Raw genomic sequence first — 17,286 nt, forward strand, 5'->3', positions numbered from 1 at the left:
TCGTGTCTTCAGTAAAGGGGAGTTGCTGGCCTGGCAGAGCTGCCAAAGGCAATCAGCCCCTGAAAGTGGGTTCGGGCCCAGGGGGCCCTGGACGTGGGGATCGCCCCCCCCCCCCAGCCCTCAAGTTACTCCCACACATATTTGGGCCAGCCCCTGAGGCGCCCCTCCCTGCCCCACCCGAGTTCCCCTCATTGCCTCTGGCTAGCCACAACACACTCTAGGGTTACTCAGAAATATCTGATATTTATTTCCCAACATTTTGATAATTTCTTTTTTTTTCTTTTTTTTACAAATTGAATAAAAAGAATGAAGGGGAATAAGTGGGACCCCAGGCCTGGACTTGGGCTCCCGACGAGAGGTGACAGTATGAAAACTTCTCCTCACCCACAACTCCTGGCCTGCTGCCCTAACCTCTCCTATCAACCTTACCTAAGAGTGAGGAGGGGCTTTTTGGAGGATGTGGGTTTCCCCCCTAGAGGGGACTCCGGGCATCCTGTTTCAGGCCCTGAGCTGAGTCAGGTTGGGGGCCAGTGTGGGCCCTGATGTGGCGCCGCCTCCGCCTCTCCTGCCTGCGGGCTAGTTGTCGTAGCTGTTTGCGGATGGCCCACAGTACCAGGTACACTTCCCGCAGCATCTCAGCCTCCGGCGTCTCCAGGGGGGACCCAGACCTCATCTGGGAGGAAATGGAGGTAGAACTCACAGAGGACTAGGAGAGAGAGAGAGAAGATGTGCACATGTAAATAGCTTGGTCCAGGGAGAAATCGCTGGTGCAAACCATTGCCAGATGAACAGCAAAGGCTTGTCCAGTGCCACCGCCTCCTTCAGGAAGCCTTTCTGGGCTGCATTAGGTGTTCTTTGTCTCTACCCTTGTGTTTGCCTCAAAATTTGGCATGTCATACTCTCTTTGTTCTGCAGACCTGTTTTCAACACTGGAATTCGAGCTCCTGAATGACACGCACCATGTCTCACCCATCTTTGAGTCCTCGCTAGGGTTTCATGGAGATTGTGTTAAAATGAAGGGCAAGGTCGGGGTGCGTGGGTGGCTCGGTCCGTTAAGACTTCAGCTCAGGACATAATCCCAGGGTTCCGGGATCAAGCCCCATGTGGGGCTCCCTGCTCAGTGGGGAATCTGCTTGTCCCCTCTCTCTGTGTGCTTGCTCTCTCTCTCAAATAAATAAATAAATAAATAAATAAATAAATAAATAAATAAATCTTAAAAAAGAAAAGAAGAAGAAGGCCAGAATGGCCCCCTGACCTCCATCTCCAGTCCAGAGCTCCCTCCTCACCTCCAGGCCTGTATATCCCACTGCTTCCTAGATATCTCCATGCAAATGTCCCACCGACATCTCATCTTGTCCCAATGCCCTCAACTCATCACTTGACCCCCTAAGTCTGCTCTTGCTCTTTTACTCTCCATCCCAGTGCATGGCTCCAGCCTGCTCTGACTCCTGTCTCTCCCTCCCCCTTCACTGTCATCCAAGCAACAGGCTGGTGCAATTCTAACTCTTAAATACGCTGCCTCTCCTCTTGTCCTTTTCTGACCCGCCCATCACAGGGCACCAAGTGAACCTTATTCTTAGTGCTGTAATAATTCATTCAAGGCCAAAATAAGTTGGTTTGGTAGTGATCTAGACACTTCCCTTTTTAAAATTACATTTTTGACTTTGAGATTAATTGTAGTCATATGCAGTTGTGAGAAATACTAGAGTCCTCGTATTCCCCCCAGTAGGAAAATCTTGCGAAACTACAGTATAGTATCATAGCCAGGATACTGACAGCGATACAGTCCACCGATCTTACTCACATCTCCCCCTTTGCTTGTACTCAGTTGTGTGTATGGGAAATTCTACCCAATTTTATCTCACATACGCAGGTTCATGTCACGGACTGCCACAGTCAACACACGAAACATTTCCATCATCACAAGAATTCCTCATGTTGCCCTTTTATAACCAACCTACCTGCTAACCCCCAACCCCTAGTCCCTGGCAATCACTAAACCACTAACCAAGTCTCTATTTCTATAATTTTGTTATTTCAAGAGTGGTATATAATAGAATCATACCATATATATATATATATATATATATATATATATATATATACACACACACACATATGTGTATATATATTATTACACATACTATTACACATACTAACACATGTGTATATATATATTACACATACTATTACACATACTAATAATATATTTATTATACATACTATATATATAATATATACACGTGTATATATATTATATATACACATATATTTACATATATTACATATATGTGTATATATAACATATATAATATATATGATATCATATATATATATATATATAGCCTTTGGGGATTGGTTGCTTTCACTCTGCATAATTCCTGAGACTTGTCTAAGTTGTCAGGTACATCAATAATTTGTCTCTTTTTATGGCTGAGAAGTATTCCACGGTATGGACACATTACAGTTTAACCATTCACCCACTGAAGGACATCTGGGTTGGTTTTGGCTATTACAAATAAAGCCGCCCTGAACATTCATGTGGAGGTTTCTGTGTGAACATAAAGTTTCATTTGTCTAGGATAAATGCCAAGAGTATGACTGCTTGGCATATGATGATTGCAGGTTTAGTTTTATAAGAAACTACCAAACTGGGGCGCCTGGGTGGCTCAGCTGGTTAAGCGTCTGCCTTGAGCCCAGGTCATGGTGTCGGGGTCCTGCGATCGAGCCCCGTGTCGGGCTCTCCACTCAGGAAGGAGTCTGCTTTTCCCTCTCCCTCTGTGCTCTCTCTCCCTCCCTCCCTCCCTCTCTCTCTCTCTCTCTCTCTCGCTCTCTGAAATAAACAAATTTAAAAAATCTTAAAAAGAAAGAAAGAAAAGAAACTACTAAACTGCTTCCAGAGCGGCCACGCCACAACCTATGAGAGCAGGCGAGCTTTCTAAATCTGTTGGTGTCTTACGCCAGTTAGAATGGCAAAAATAGACAAGGCAAGAAACAACAATTGCTGGACAGGATGTGGAGAAAGGGGATCCCTCCTACATTGTTGGTGGGAATGCAAGTTGGTACAGCCACTCTGGAAAACAGTGTGGAGGTCCCTTAAAAAGTTAAAAATTGAGCTACCCTATGATCCAGCCATTGCACTACTGGGTGTTTACCCCAAAGATACAGACGTAGTGAAGAGAAGGGCCATATGCACCCCAATGTTCATAGCAGCAATGTCCACAATAGCTAAATCGTGGAAGGAGCCGAGATGCCCTTCAACAGATGACTGGATTAAGAAGTTGTGGTCCATATATACAATGGAATATTACTCAGCTATCAGAAAGAACGAGTTCTCAACATTTGCTACAACATGGACGGCACTGGAGGAGATAATGCTAAGTGAAATAAGTCAAGCAGAGAAAGACAACTATCATATGATTTCTCTCATCTATGGAACATAAGAACTAGAATGATCAGTAGGGGAAGAAAGGGATAAAGAAAGGGGGGGTAATCAGAAGGGGGAATGAAACATGAGAGACTATGGACTATGAGAAACAAACTGAGGGCTACAGAGGGGAGGGGGGTGGGGGAATGGGATAGACCGGTGATGGGTAGTAAGGAGGGCACGTATTGCATGGTGCACTGGGTGTTATACACAACTAATGAATCATCGAGCCTTACATCGAAAACCGGGGATGTACTGTATGGTGACTAACATAATATAATAAAAAATCATTATAAAATTAAAAAAAAAAAGAGTTTTACAAGGAAGAAACTTTAAAAATAAAATAAAATAAAATAAAATCTGTTGGTGTCAGTCCTCTGCTCAAATGTCTACAAGGGCTCCCATTGCTCTTAGGGTCAAATCCAAACTCCGCAGATGGCCAACCACTCTGCCTTGTACAAGCTGGCCCTTGGCCCCAGGATTGCCCAAACCCAACACATTGGGCCAGCACCAACCCCCTCCCCCGACCCCAGCCCACTTGCTATTCTGTCTTCGTGGAACGATCCCCCTCACTCCCTCCCCAGTCCACTCCACCCCAAGGCAGCGCCAGTCCTTCCGGTGTCAGCTTCACCCTCTCTTCTGCTAGGAAGGCCTTCTTTGACTCCCCAGGTCTGCTTCTCCTCTGGGCTCCCACAGTCCCTGACCTCCCACGTCACACCCCTGACACCCTGAACCAACAATGCCTCTGATCTTGTCTGGAGCTCCCTCAGTCTGGGTCAATCTCATTCACCGTGTCTCCTTGGTTGCCCGCCTCAGGGCCCGAGAGGCACACAAAAACAAATGTCAACCAAGTGGCCGGAGGGGGGGGATGAGTCATGGGGTATCAGGGAGGGTGGAAGGAGCCCTGGGAAGCAGGGAAGTACGGTGCTGACCTTCCAGGTGCACAGCCGCCAGCCGCTCTGCAGGGCCGAGACCATGAGCGTGGAGACAGACTTGACAGCTGTCCGCGGCAGCTGCAGCAGGGACCGGCCCCCACGCTTCTGCTCTACCTCAGCCTTATCTGTTGATGTGACCAACGTGAAGGGATCAGCCACCTTGGGGGTCTCCTCAGTCTTGGAGATCTTAGCCTCTTCGCAGGGCTCAACCAACTTGAAAGTCTCGATCACCCTGGGAGTCTTCTCGACCTTCACTACACTTTTCTGGGAGTCATGGTGTTCCAAGACGGTTGACTTAGCTTTGTGTTTCCAGAAGAAAACCTGAGCACCGAGACAGGGGGAGGAGAGACAAGAGAGGGGCACGATGGTTGGCAGAAAGGCCAACACAGAGGGGAAGGGGCCGTGAGTGTCCCCGCCTCCTCCCCCAGTGGGTTTCTGTGACCTAGAGGTCACTGACCAAGCGCCTCCCAGCCCAGCACAGCAGGAGGAAGGGGTATTCTCTGAAACTCACCCAGCGAGTAATCTTTTGCCAAATCCACCGGAAGAACCTCATTACCACAGCCATTTCTCCCAATACACGAGCACCAAGTAGGGGGCAGGACAAGCATTTGGTACAAAGGGTGGAGGGGAACAGGCTGCAGGCCAGTGGCCACCACCTGAGGGATCTCTCGGGAGCTTCAGGCACAGCCGAGAAGAAAGAAAGAGAGAATCCAGGGGGAAAGCTTTCACCGACGACTCATCCAAAGTCTTTCCTCCCCTCCCTGAGACAGGGAGAGGAGTCAAAGTGGATGAGAACTCAGAGGAAGACAGAGTTCTAGCCCATTGTGAGAACCTGGGTGGCCCTGACCCCAACCCCCGAGGCCCTTCCAGGACCCGCCGAGCCAATCCCTGCGCGCTCAGCCCTTCTTCCCCCAGGTCCAGGGAAGGGACACTAACATTTACTCAGCGCCTGGTACTCACGGGACATTTCCCACCTATGATGTCATGTAATCAGCATCGCAGCCCCCCGGTAGGTATTTCACCCACGAGGAAGCTGAGATGCAGAAAACACAAAGAACCTGCCCAAGGTCATAAATCTGGGGAGCTTTAGGGTGGGAAGTCCAACCTGGGGCGCCCCCAGGATCCCACTCTCCACAGGTCCCCTTTAGTCTGGAGCCAGGGTGCTCTCGGGCGGAGGCTGCTGCTTTCCCCCCTTCCCCACTAGATGGGGTCCTTCTCCCTACCTGCCTCTGCGGGGCCGGGGCGGGAGTCCGGCTGAGGCTTTCAGGGAGGGGCCCCGCTCACCCACAGGGCCGGTCCTCAGCCAGCAGAGGGTGGAAGCCACGGAGGCCGGCCAGGCCTGGCGAGGGCACCGTGTGCCCGGGGAGCCTGGCCCACACCCAGCGCTGAAACAAGGGGCCCATTGAGGGCCCCCAGCCCCGCCCCCAAGCCGCCACCGGGATCCAGCCCGCAGAGGGGACACACTGGGAAGCTGGGGGTGGATCCTGCGCAATCACCAAAGGCCTCATTGTTTCCCTGCCCCCCAGCACGTGGGCTGATGCCCCCCTCCCCCCCCCCACTCCCTCTGCCTTGCCTGCCTGCCCCTTCCCAGGACCCAGGCCTCTGACTCCCTTTGGGCCTTGGTGCAGCCCCCCCCCCAACTCTTTCGACCACTCTAAGCCACACTGCACCTTCCCAATCTGGACAAGCTCTCCAAGGGGGCCCACAGCCTCAGTCTTTCCCCCACAAGTGGAAACGCCACTGCAGGCCCCATCTGGACACAAGCAACGAGATGCCAACCTCCAGATTCAAGTTTCTTCGGATTTTTTAATTATAATTATTATTTTAATAACAACCTGAATCCCAGAACTTGCAGACTGTCCACACTCCCTCCCCTGGGCAGAGGAGAGGGAGTACTTTGAGGGAACAAGGTGCGGGTGGGGTGTCTGCCAAGGAGACTCCAACCCCCCCAGCCATCTACTGCCAAGGGTCCCAGAACACGGACACCCCGGGAGGGAGGAGGAGGGCCCCACCTAACACCCCATCCTGAAGTCCTCCCTCCTCCTTCAAGGCCTGGGGATGCCACAGCCCAGTCCCTGGGCGCTAGGGGGAGATTGAGGAAGAGTGGGGGGACAGGCCAATTCTGAGCCTTCAGCTCCCATCCCCAAGGACCAGGAGGCATTAAAGCTGCATAGGAAGAGGGGGCAGGCAGCTGGCACGAGGCCTGGCAGCTGTGGCAGCCCCCAAAGGCACATTGTGAGGGAAGGGAGGCTCAGACGGAGGGCCCGTTGGGCGCAGGGGGCCCAAGCCGCGGGACTCCCGAGGAGGGCAGCTGGGCCAGCTGCTCAGGGCTGGCCAGGGCACGCAGCAGTCCATTCTCCTGCTCCAGCGCGGCATTCCGCTCAGCCAGGTCTCGGATCTGCTCCTTCAGCACCTCCACCTCCTCCCGGACCGCAAACATGAGGTGGGACTTCACCAAGTCCTGGGGGCCCGGGGACAGACAAAGAGTCAGGGGTCCCAGGCCACCCCAACCTCATCCCTGCCCAGTGCCTCGAGGGCCTGGGTGTGAGAGATGGCCCTGCTCCCAAATGATGAAGGATCACTGGAGAAGCAGCAAAGCAGGGAAGAGGCGGCGGGGGAGGTGGGGGTTGCGGTGTGCAACGATGCCGGACAGAGACAAGGTCAGGGCTTGAAGACAGGGATGGGGGCCGGGCCAGGGGCCAAGGGAGATCAGGAGTTCAGGTGGAGACAGGAGGGAACCCAGCTGGGAGCGGGTTGGGGAGCTAGGAGTTAGTATTCCCTAATGAGGACAGCAGGGGTGGGGCAGCAGGACACAAGCCGGAACCTCCTGGGACCAAGATGGCTTCTCTTACCATGGCTTGTTCGATCTTGTTGTCAATGCCAATCAGGCTTCCGGAGCCGCTGGAGAGACACAGGGAGTCGAGAGGTGAGGAGGAAGAGTAGGTGCCAAGCCAGGTGTCTGGACACCCCAGCCGGCTGCCTTCCAGGTGCTTCTCAGAGCAGGCTCTGGCCTCCTCCACAAACCCCATTCACTGCAGCCTCCCGCCCACACCCCTGCCTGTACCTGTGACAGTAGAGAATCAGGGAGAGGAGGGTTTTGTCCATCCCCCGGCGGGGTGAGGGCCGCTGCCCAGGCCCCCCCAGGCCCCGGTGGGGTGGGGGTGCAGATGCCCCTCGGATGGGGGATGCTCCCCGAGGTGAGCAAGGAGAGGAGACACAGCCCCTTTTCCGGGGAGGCCCTGGAGCCATCCCCCCCACTCGAGTCTCATAAGATGACACGAGGGACTTGACCGAGATGCCTGGCTGGGCCATCCCCAAGGAAAAGGGCTTCAGACCCCCTCCAAAGAGAGAGGGCTGTATCAGAAGGACTGCCTGGGGGGCTCAGAGCCCCCCGGGGCAGAGCGGGGTCTGGCTGGTGCCAGGCAAGCAGAGAGGAGACAGTGCCCAGGGGGTGCTGGTCTGAAAGATATACGCCGCCCCCCAGGGGAAAGCCTGGCCGCTATTGGCTCCTCAGGGACACGGGGACCCCCTCCCACCGACTCCACGGTGGGCGGGAATTCCCAGACACGGTCAGTGCCAGTGTCCCCTTCTCACCCTGGCACCAATCCCAGAGCAGAGGGAAGGGGGCAGGCTGAGGGAAGTCAGCTGGTGGGCTGGGTCAGGGGAGGGGCTCTGGGGCCAGAGGCCGGGTCAGGGAGGGGTGTGAAGGTTGAGGGACAGCCTGGCCTCAGGAAGCTACCCCCACCTCACCCCATCCGCCCCTCTGAGCTAATGCTGGCCTCCCTCAAGCCCTCAGCTCCACTCAGCTGGGATGGCGGGTATTTCTGATATACTTGTCATCTTCCTTGGACTGTAAGCAACCTCCCCCCCCAACCCCCATCCCAGACACAAAGCCCACATCATGGGTGACCCCTGGGGCCTGGCCAGAGAGATTCTCCCACCTCCCATGGTGACGAGACAAGAAATGAAAAGGTCACCAAAGCAACGAAAACAGCCCCGGAAGACAAGCACAGCCTACGGATCTGGAACCTGGGTCTCAGCTCTGGGGTCTTGGAGGAAACAGAGGCATGAGGAGAGGTGGGAAGGTGAGGCTGGAGGTGGGATGTCGGGAATTGGAGCAGGGGCTTTTAAGATCCTTGGGAGAGAATGACGGGAGAGCAGGTCTGGCTGCAGTTTGTTAAATGGCCAGCAGAGGTCGACTCAGGCCCGGCGGAACGGTTCCCAGGGCCAGCGTCAGGATCCCTCAAGCACATCTTGCCTCTCCGAGGCCAAGGGCCTGCACAAGCCTTTCTGCCTTGCCCTATCCCCCAAGTCTCCCTCTTGTCACCACCCAGGTCTCAGGCTCCTGTCTCACCCCAAGGCTCACGACCCACCCCCGTCCAGCTTCTCCCTCAGCCACCTCAGCGCTGGGGCCAGCTCTCCACCCAGGCCTCCCTGTGCTGCAGGATCGATCCTATCCTCGAGCCCCCAGCTTTGCCCCTCTCAGAGCGGGTGGTCTCAACACGCCGCATCCTGCACTCTTGTGCTCCCTTGTCGAGCCCTTTCTCCTGACTGTTGGCTCCAACTCGCTTCCCTGTGGGGGGAATGAGCACTCAATTCAAGGTGACCCTTGGATGAGGCCCTGCAGCCAGGCAGGGAGCACGAGGGAGCTGGGAATTTTCCATTTCCTGTCCAAGCTCTGGGTGCAGAAGGCGCTGACAGGTGGAGTAACCAAGGGGGTGACCAGGCCTGAGAGAGTGGGACAGGGTAGGGTGAGGAAAGGACACTGGGACTCCTCGGGTTGTGGAGGGTGGCGGGCAGGACAAATTTAAAGAGTGGAGGGTGAGCCAGCCAGCTGGAGAGCCAGGGCAGTTTTTAAGCTATTTCAGTCTGAGACACCTGGGTGGAGTCTAGGCGACCACAGGACACACACCCCCCTCCCCCAGTACACACAGACACACAGAGACCAAAGAGGGGAAGATTCACAGGAATAGGAACACCGGCCTTGCTTGGCGGACACTCAGGTAAAGATGCCAAGTAAGTTGTTTGTTCTTGCCAGAAATAAAGGAATAATACAACAATAAACATTTGTTGGCTGATAGATGACTATCTCCTGTTTGTCTAGGGCTGGAGAGTTTTTGACAGCACTTTCCACCTTCGCTTCTAACGTTAACACTTCAAGGGACCGGGACTCCGGCTGGCAACCCAAACCCTCCCTTTGAGAGCCTCCCCCGCCCCGGGGTAAGAAAGCAGCAGGCACTGTGCTGGAATTCCTGGGGGGCAGAGTCAGGACCCCAAGGCTTGCCGCTGACTGGGGGGGATCAGCCCCCACCACAAGCCCAAAAGGCAACTGTGTGCATTCAAACAAAATGCCCCCTCCTTCCAGACACTTGTTACCATCTTCCGGAAAACTGTCACGACTTTAAGCGTCCAAGACAATGACTTCAAATGTGAGTGGCGGCCCATGGGGTTGGTCCTGCATGATATGCACAGCTGAGCCCTGCGGGAGGACTCTTGGGTCCTGGGACAAGGGCAGCCCTAGAGGCTGGTCTTCCTTTTTGAAGGTCAAATGAAACAGCCTCAAAATGAGGATCAGACGAAGAAGCAGGACACCTGGGAGAGGTGGAAAGGTTCTGATCCTGGGGACAAGGGCCACCAGTCCTGCTCCCTAGCTATGCTCTGAGGAGCCCGCAGGGGATGGGCCTGAGGCCAACAAAGTGGCATCCGGACGCCCTCTCTGTGCTACTCTCTCCCGGATCTCTGGTGCCTTTGGGGTGGGGCCAGGCCAGAGGAGGGGGGAGGTGGCTCCTCGCCCAGCTTATAAGAGCTGTCCCTGCCTCTGTCCTGGAGAGAAAAGGCATCCTAGAGATGACTGCCGCCTCCTCTTCTCTTGGGACGTAAGCATCCCAGCAGGAGAATGGAGAACACGGCTTTGGGGTCAGGCCTAGGCTCTGAATGTAGTCCTGGCACTTACTAGCTGGGTGACCTTGGGCAAGTTTCTAAAACCTTCCTCCTCTGAGTTTCAGCTTCTTCCTCTGGAAAGTGGGGATCATGGGGTTGCTTTAGTGACAGAAAAGGTAGCGCCTGACCCAAAGGAGGTACTGGATAAATAAATGTACTTTTTCTTCCCCAAGCCCCTGGGATTCATTCCCTATAATGCCTGGATACCCCATGCTGGCCATCTACCCACCCATCCACTCATCCATCCATCCATCCACTTATTCAAGTACCTTTCAACCGCTAGGCTCTGCTGGGGACACGAAGGTTCTTGCCACCCAGGAGCACATGAGCATTCACCATTCACCAGGCACCCTCTGTTCTCCCATCCCCAGATTCTGAGATTGGCTGGCATCCCCAATTCCCCATCTGGGATACAGGCACTTAACTCCCAGCCCACTTTCCCTCTTGAAAGGGAGGTTCCGTGCCACTCAGACCTTGTTCTCCTGCCAGTTCTGGGCACACCAGAGAGATGAGGTGGGGGCTATATGCCTCATTCCAGTGGGCCAAGGGGGTGGCCCAACCCAATCCTACCTACTGGCCCAGCAGGGTGGGGCAAGAGAGGGGCTGGGCTAGCCCAGAGCCCCAGAGGCTTGGAGTGGAGCAGGATAAAGGGGAGGCTGGGTGCTTGACCGGTCAGACTGGGGTGTGAAGAGGGGGTGGGACGGAGGGAGGGAAGGAGGGGTGAGCCTAAAGAATAGAGCTGAGGAGGCTCCTGGAGGCAGAGCCTTCTGAGAAGGAGAAGCGGGAGGCTGGGCTCCGAAATCAACAGGGGTGGGGAGGGAGAGGGAGCCCTTGTGCCAGGGAACCTCCCAAGTGGGAGGGAGGATGGGTGGGAAGCGCTGAGAATGGGGGGGGGGGGGCAGGTGACTCCTCTGGCCCTGGCCAACCTCACACCTCACACATTCCTGAGAGCTGGGAGCCCAGAAGCAGCACTGCCCTGTCCCATTGCGTCCCTCATTCTCCACGAGCCGCCACCAGCCCCTGGTCCCCCATCCCACTGGCCCCGCCACCCCTTCTCTTTCCTCTCTGCCTCCAGCTCCCCGCAAGGCCACAGGCCCTTTTCTATGTGAGACTTAGTCCCTCATTCCAGGGGGTGGGGGGGCCACCCCTTGAGGGGCAGGCAGGAAGGAGGACTCCCTTCTGGAATAGGTCCCCCCCATCACCCACAAAACTCAGGGCTAAGCCCCACCCCTTATTTCCTCCCAAAGAGGAAGTCCCTCCCCCAAGCCTCAAACAGGAAGTCCCACTCCTCCCTCCAAAATAAAAGTGGTGACTCCCCAGCTCTTCTATCAGTCCACGGCCAGAAGGCAGCAGCCTGCCTATCTGACTCGCAATTTCGTTCCTCCCTTTTCAGCTTGCTGACATTCCTATGTTGAAACCTGGCCCTCGAAACAGGAAGTTCTGCCCACCGTGCCTCGGAACTGAACGGACATTCTCCCCTGAATGGCAAACCCCAACAGATCCTGCTCTCCCGTGCCTCCCCTGCATCCCACAACCATCCTGCCCCAGCTTTGGCTTGGCCACAGGGAGGGCTCGGCCCTCCTGGTCTTCCTAGCGCAGAGAACAGAACCTCAGAAATGCGCTTTCTTGGTACTAGAGGTCCTAGGAGCCTCAGTAGTGCGCATGGTCCCTAAGGATACTGCTCCAAAGGCAGGAGTTCCATTCCGCTCAGTAGGGAGAGGGAGGTGTGAACCGGGAGGAGACCCACTCCCTATTCTCTTCTCCAGCGCATTTGCCAGTAAATTCTTAGGGTTGGCCAAATGATCGCTAAATCTGCAAGAGCTCTGGAATTTGACAACAATGACTCCCTTCAAACTCTAAAAAAAAAGTCTATGATTTGACAATCCTAAGCCAGGGAGTCCCACCCAGCTCTCTCCACAGAGAGGGAGTGGGTCCCAAATCAACTTTGCCCAGTGGTTGTGCCCAGGCCAGGTTTCCCTGTTGAAGAGGTCGTCTCCAAGTTTAAGTTGGGGGAAGGACACCCACCAGGCAGTTTCATGCGGCTACCCCAGGTGCTGGGTGGGGACCCAGAGCCCACCTACCTATCATCATCGCTGTCCAGGTGGCCACTGATGGCCAGCATGGAGCGGGCCAGGCTGAGGCTCTGGGCTGCTGCTGCTCCAAAGGGGTCTGGAGACTTGTGAACCAGACTGGCATCAGGGAACAAGTAGAAGGCTGGGGAGCTGGGGCGAGAGTCGAATGGGGGCACCTGGAGGCAAGAGGGTAGGAACCATCACGTCAAGGGCAAGAAAGGAACAAGCCACCTTACAACCTGCCTAGTAGCCCGCCTGCCCAGCTCTCCCCACCTACCTCGGCTCTCTTCCAAGAACCCAGGAGTCCTGCCCCAAAGGCCCCCTCTCCCCCAGGTCTGGTGGAGGTACCAGGCAGGTATCAGAAGCAAGGGAAACAGTGCCCATCCTGAGGGCTGGGTGAGCAGCTCCCAGAAAGTGGCCCGTGGGGTATCAAAGCACCAGAGACCTGGTCTGCACTCCAGCACCCTTCCACCAGCGGACCCAAGACCCCCCAATCAGGGGCTAATCAGAGGGTGTCTGCCTTCTGTCACCTGACTTATTAAAGCGACTCAAGTGTCACTTCCTCAGAGTGGCATTTCCCCATCATCCGACTAGTGAATTCCACTGAACTGTTCTATTTTTTTTTTTTTTTTTTTTTGAGCACCGACTAGTACCTCAAATTAAAGTATTTTTGCCTCCCTGCTGCTGGAAGGTAAGCTCCAGAGGGCAGAGTTTAGAGTTTGTTCAATAGCTATTTGTAGAATGAATGAATCCTCAGAAACTGGTCCTCCTCCCACCCCACTCTATCCATTCTAGCCTCTTCTCTCCAACTTCTCGGATTCAGGATTCAGGTGAAGTTCTGCTCCTGCGCTGGGCCCTGGGGCGGGGAGAGCGGTTGGGTTGCGGAGATGGGGGGGGAGGCGGAGCCTGGGCATGGACCCACACAGCCCAACAGGCGCTGGGGGTGGCTGCAAAAGGGCGGGGGCCACAGGAACAAGCCGCCTCTGTGAGGCCCCAGGAGGCCCCTGCTTCTCGGAAAAGCCAAGAACAGAGAGTCCAGAGTGGTTAGAGGGACAGAGCAGAGGAAGGGGGCCCAGGTGGTGTCCCCCTCCCCCCCCCCCGGCCCTCCTCCCAGCCTCTCTCTTGAGAGAGAAGAGACAGGGGGGAGTGTGGAAGAGAGCCAGACTTCGGGGCCAGGAAACAGCAGCACAGATGCATGCACACAGGAAGGGCTGAGGAGGTGGAGAAAGGAAAGGGGTCTGGGGGCACCGAGGAGAGAGGGACGTCTGCAGGCCCAAGGGAAGCTCGGGCAGGGCTTAAGGACACGGAGAGACTGGGGCAAAGGGGGCTCGCTTTGGAAGAGCATGGGGACAGGGACCAGTAAAGGAAAGAGCATCTTCTCCCCTGGGGTAGGAACTGAATGAAAGCTCCAGAAAAGTAGGGGGCGCAGCATGAGAGATGTGAGCTTGAGGCCAAGAGGGGGTGGGGGGAGCCGGTCCTGACCGGTCCTGACAGGGCCCAGACATCCAGTCCCAGGTTATTTTTATACTGTGGTTTGTGCCCAAGGCCAGGAAGGGGGAAAAGTTCTCATCCTCACACTCCCTGTCTTTCCTCCTGAAGTCCAAGGTGTTATTTTCTCCTCCAGGACAGACACATCCATCCCCCACATCCCTGGCTGCCCACCCCCACCCCAGGGACCCAGGCATCCTGCCCCCCAGCCCAGACTTGTTCCTCTTTTGGAGACAGGAAGCAGAAAGAGCAGAGGATTTAACTCTTTCTCCACTGCTTCCTGCCTCTCCCACTCCCTGGTGGTCACCTCCAGTTATCAATAGTGGAGAGGCCTAGATGTGGGGACCAGAGACAGACAACTGGGGGTGGAGAAGACAAACCACCAACCCCCTATCCCACCCAGTTCCTCAGATCCTCGGAGAAATCTGACTTGGGACAAAGCTTGGGGCTGGGATGGGCGGCTAACGGGAAGACAGACCCCCACCTTTGGAATGGCGCTGCCAGGGAGACTTACAATGCCTACTTTTTACCCCTCCCAGCCAACTCTGGCAGCTCCTCTCCCAGAGACCCAAGCACCCAGCCCCACCTGGGACTTCCACCCTCAACGCCCCAAGCCAGAAGGGGTGAGACCAAGACAGAAGGTGAGGGCCAAAGTGAGGAGGCCACGGCTCTGTGACAGGGAGACAGCACTGGGCTATATGGAAATGGACACAGGGGCCAAAGGTAACAAATTAGAGGCCAAAAAGAAAGAAGGTGCAGAATGTAGGGGAAAGGGGAGCCTGAGAAAGAAAACAAGGCTGTGGGAAGAGTAGGATGGACTTCCCAGGGAGAAGGCAGGAAGAGAAAAGGGGCTGCCTGACCTGACAGACAAGGAGACGGTGGTATGGAGGTGGAGGCAGGAAGGCCAAGGCTGGAAGTTAGGCCCAGGCTGAGATGAGCAGGCGCCAGCCCTCAGGTGTCTCCCCCACCGCCGAACCCAGCTCTTACCTGCCCCATCTCCTCTGGAGCAGCCAACTCCATTCTCAGCCGCAGGGCTCCATCCTTTGATCGGGACAGTGGAGGGGTCGCCGATGCTGAGCCCCCAGCCTCCACTTCCACCCTCAGGGAGGGCAGAGGCGTGGCAGCCCGGGACGTGCCAGCGCTATCCCCAGTCCTGGGCTCTGGGGGGCGCTGCTGGGGTGGGGAGACTGACAAGGGGGGTGTCTCCACCTTGGCCTTGCCAGGCACCGCCAGCTGGCCCAGCCCCCCGGTGAAGGAGCGGGCTTGAGGTCCAGGGGAGGTGGGGGGTGGACGGAGCCAGGAGGTGGGGCCCTGAGACAGGCCTGGCTGCGGGGTCGGGGCACCAAGGCCCAAGCTGGCCAGCTCCAACCTGGAATCCAAAGATCTGCCCCCAGTGCCTCCCGAGGCCCCTCGAACTCCCTCCAGGAGCCGGCTGAAGCCAGGGGTCTCCAGGTCTCTCTCGTAAACATCCACACACGTCCAACGGCCTCGGCGATAAGGCTCTCCCAGGCCCTGGGGCAGCTTTACCACCCGGAAACGGGAGGCGGGGGCCCCAGGCGGTGGGGAGCCATTCCGGGGGGTGCTCTTGCCCCCTGGCTCGGGGTTGGGCTCCCCGTTAGGCACACGGGGTTGGGGCCCGGTGGGGGCCGGCAGGGCAGGGGTCTCTGAAGCCCCTGGGCTCCCTGGGCCCTCATAGTCCGTGGTGACGCTGGTGATTTGGAAACTACTCTTCTTCTTGCCCCCACTCATGGTCCCTGGGGCTCAGGACTCGGCCAAGGTGGGCGGGGGGCGCAGCTGGGGCTCCTCGAAAGGGCTCAGGCACCCCTGGAACAGGGGGGCCACATGGCGGGGGCATCAGGGCCCCTGGGGACATCTGGGTCCGACATGGCAGGAGGGCCTTTTGGGAACTGGGGGTGCCTGGTTGGTGAAGGGAGCACAGGGCAGGGGAGGTGGCGGGAGGTGGGGGCAGGGGCAGGTTTTTCCTGCCGCTGGCGCTGCCCAACTCCAGAGCTGAGTTTGCAAACTGGAAAAAGAGAGAGAGAGTGTGTGTGTGTGTGAGAAAGCAGTGGGCAGGCCACCTCCGGGGCTTCCTCTCTGGGGAGCAGGATGGGGGAGGAAGGGGAAACCACCAGAGACCCAGAGACAAAGAGACAGGCAGAGAGGACAGAGACCCGGAGATCCCAGCGGTCCCACAGAGTAGGAAGGGGCAGCCCAGATCCGAAGTTGGGCATTTCTGCTCTGGGATTCAGACTCACAGGACCCAGTCGCCCGACAGCAGGGGGGCTCCAGGGCCTGGGCTGAGCTGGGATGAAGCAGCCCCTCAGCCTGGCCCCGTCGCCGAGAGGCCTCTGCTGGGTGTCCAGGACCCCGCACCCCAGCTGCCCCATCCCTGGGGCAGGCCCTGCCCCGCTGCCCCGGCGCCCCGCCCAGCCCAGAGCCCTACCTCTCGGCCTCGGCCACCGAGCTGGGCCGGGGGTCCCGGCCGCCTAAGATGTCGTGCTGTCCTTCCCCTGGGGCCTCTTGGCCCCAGCAGCGTGGGGGGCGCAGGCGGCGATCAGAGGCTGTCCAGTTCTCTTCGGGGGCCGCACTTCGTCCCGCAAGGCATCTCAGTAAAAAGTTTGTTCTCCGGGAAAGAAGGAACCCCCGCCTCCTTGGTGGAGCCCAGGCGCGGCCTCTGAAGCCCCAAAGATCTCCGGACCCGTGCGGGAAGAGGCGGCTCTGCCCCCCCACCCCGAGCCTCCAGGTGGAGCCGCCTGGGTGCTTGGGGCGAGTGGGTCTCCCGAATCTCCTCCGCGTGGCACTGCTGACTCTCCCTCCGCTCTTCAGCTCCTCTCGCTCCGGTCTCTCTGCCTTTCTCTTTCTGGGCTGTTGACAACCCCCACACCAGGAAGTCCTGCCTCCCCGGGCCTGCTGACTGCTCCTCTCCTCCTCCTTCCCCTCTTCCTCCGCCCTCTCTGCCTCCTGGGGCTCCCGGCCAGCTGGCCCGGGGCCAGGCCCGCCACCACCGCTGCTGGTGCAGTTGCTGCCGCTGCTGCCGCTGCTCCTGGGGCCCCGAACGGGCTTAACCCCACACCTGCTGGGCCCGAGCCCAGCGCTTCCTCGGAGGGAGGGGCTGTGGAGGGCGGAGTGAAAGGGGAGGAGTTTGCAGGGAGGCCAGGGATTCCCTTACTTGTAGGCACTTGCTGCCATTGGCCTACCGAGACGGAGAAGAGTGGGAGGGAACTTACCACCAGGGGCTCTGCTGGCTGCCCGCCACCCCATAAGCAGCCCGTACGCGTTAGGGGGCTGCTCCGCTGTTATTGTCATCTCTTCACTGGTTTTCACTGTAACTCTATGAGGCGGGTACTGTTACTCTCTCCTGGCCTTATTTTAAAAAGTGGGTTATGGTGACAGTTTGCAAACAGGCCCCCAAGTAGAGAGAGAA

At 56.9% G+C, this 17,286-nt stretch overlaps 2 protein-coding genes across 2 annotated transcripts; both read right to left on the bottom strand.

Annotated features, from left to right (window-relative positions):
* Positions 1–223: 223 nt before the first annotated feature.
* On the bottom strand, positions 224–6,010 carry SPACDR (sperm acrosome developmental regulator). The gene is made up of 3 exons (XM_045773810.2): positions 4,874–6,010; positions 4,360–4,683; positions 224–706 (listed from the first exon to the last, which is right to left on the bottom strand). The coding sequence occupies exons 1-3, from the start codon at positions 4,925–4,927 to the stop codon at positions 473–475; spliced, it is 612 nt and encodes a 203-aa protein (XP_045629766.1). The 5' UTR covers positions 4,928–6,010; the 3' UTR covers positions 224–472.
* A 138-nt stretch (positions 6,011–6,148) lies between these two features.
* On the bottom strand, positions 6,149–16,956 carry TSC22D4 (TSC22 domain family member 4). The gene is made up of 5 exons (XM_045773809.2): positions 16,306–16,956; positions 14,850–15,885; positions 12,384–12,550; positions 7,215–7,263; positions 6,149–6,823 (listed from the first exon to the last, which is right to left on the bottom strand). The coding sequence occupies exons 2-5, from the start codon at positions 15,609–15,611 to the stop codon at positions 6,614–6,616; spliced, it is 1,188 nt and encodes a 395-aa protein (XP_045629765.2). The 5' UTR covers positions 15,612–15,885; positions 16,306–16,956; the 3' UTR covers positions 6,149–6,613.
* Between the last annotated feature and the right edge of the window lie 330 nt (positions 16,957–17,286).

Source organism: Ursus americanus, chromosome 2 (assembly GCF_024610735.1).
Source record: "Ursus americanus isolate L20-20 chromosome 2, mUrsAme1.1.p, whole genome shotgun sequence".
Lineage (NCBI taxonomy): Eukaryota > Metazoa > Chordata > Mammalia > Carnivora > Ursidae > Ursus > Ursus americanus.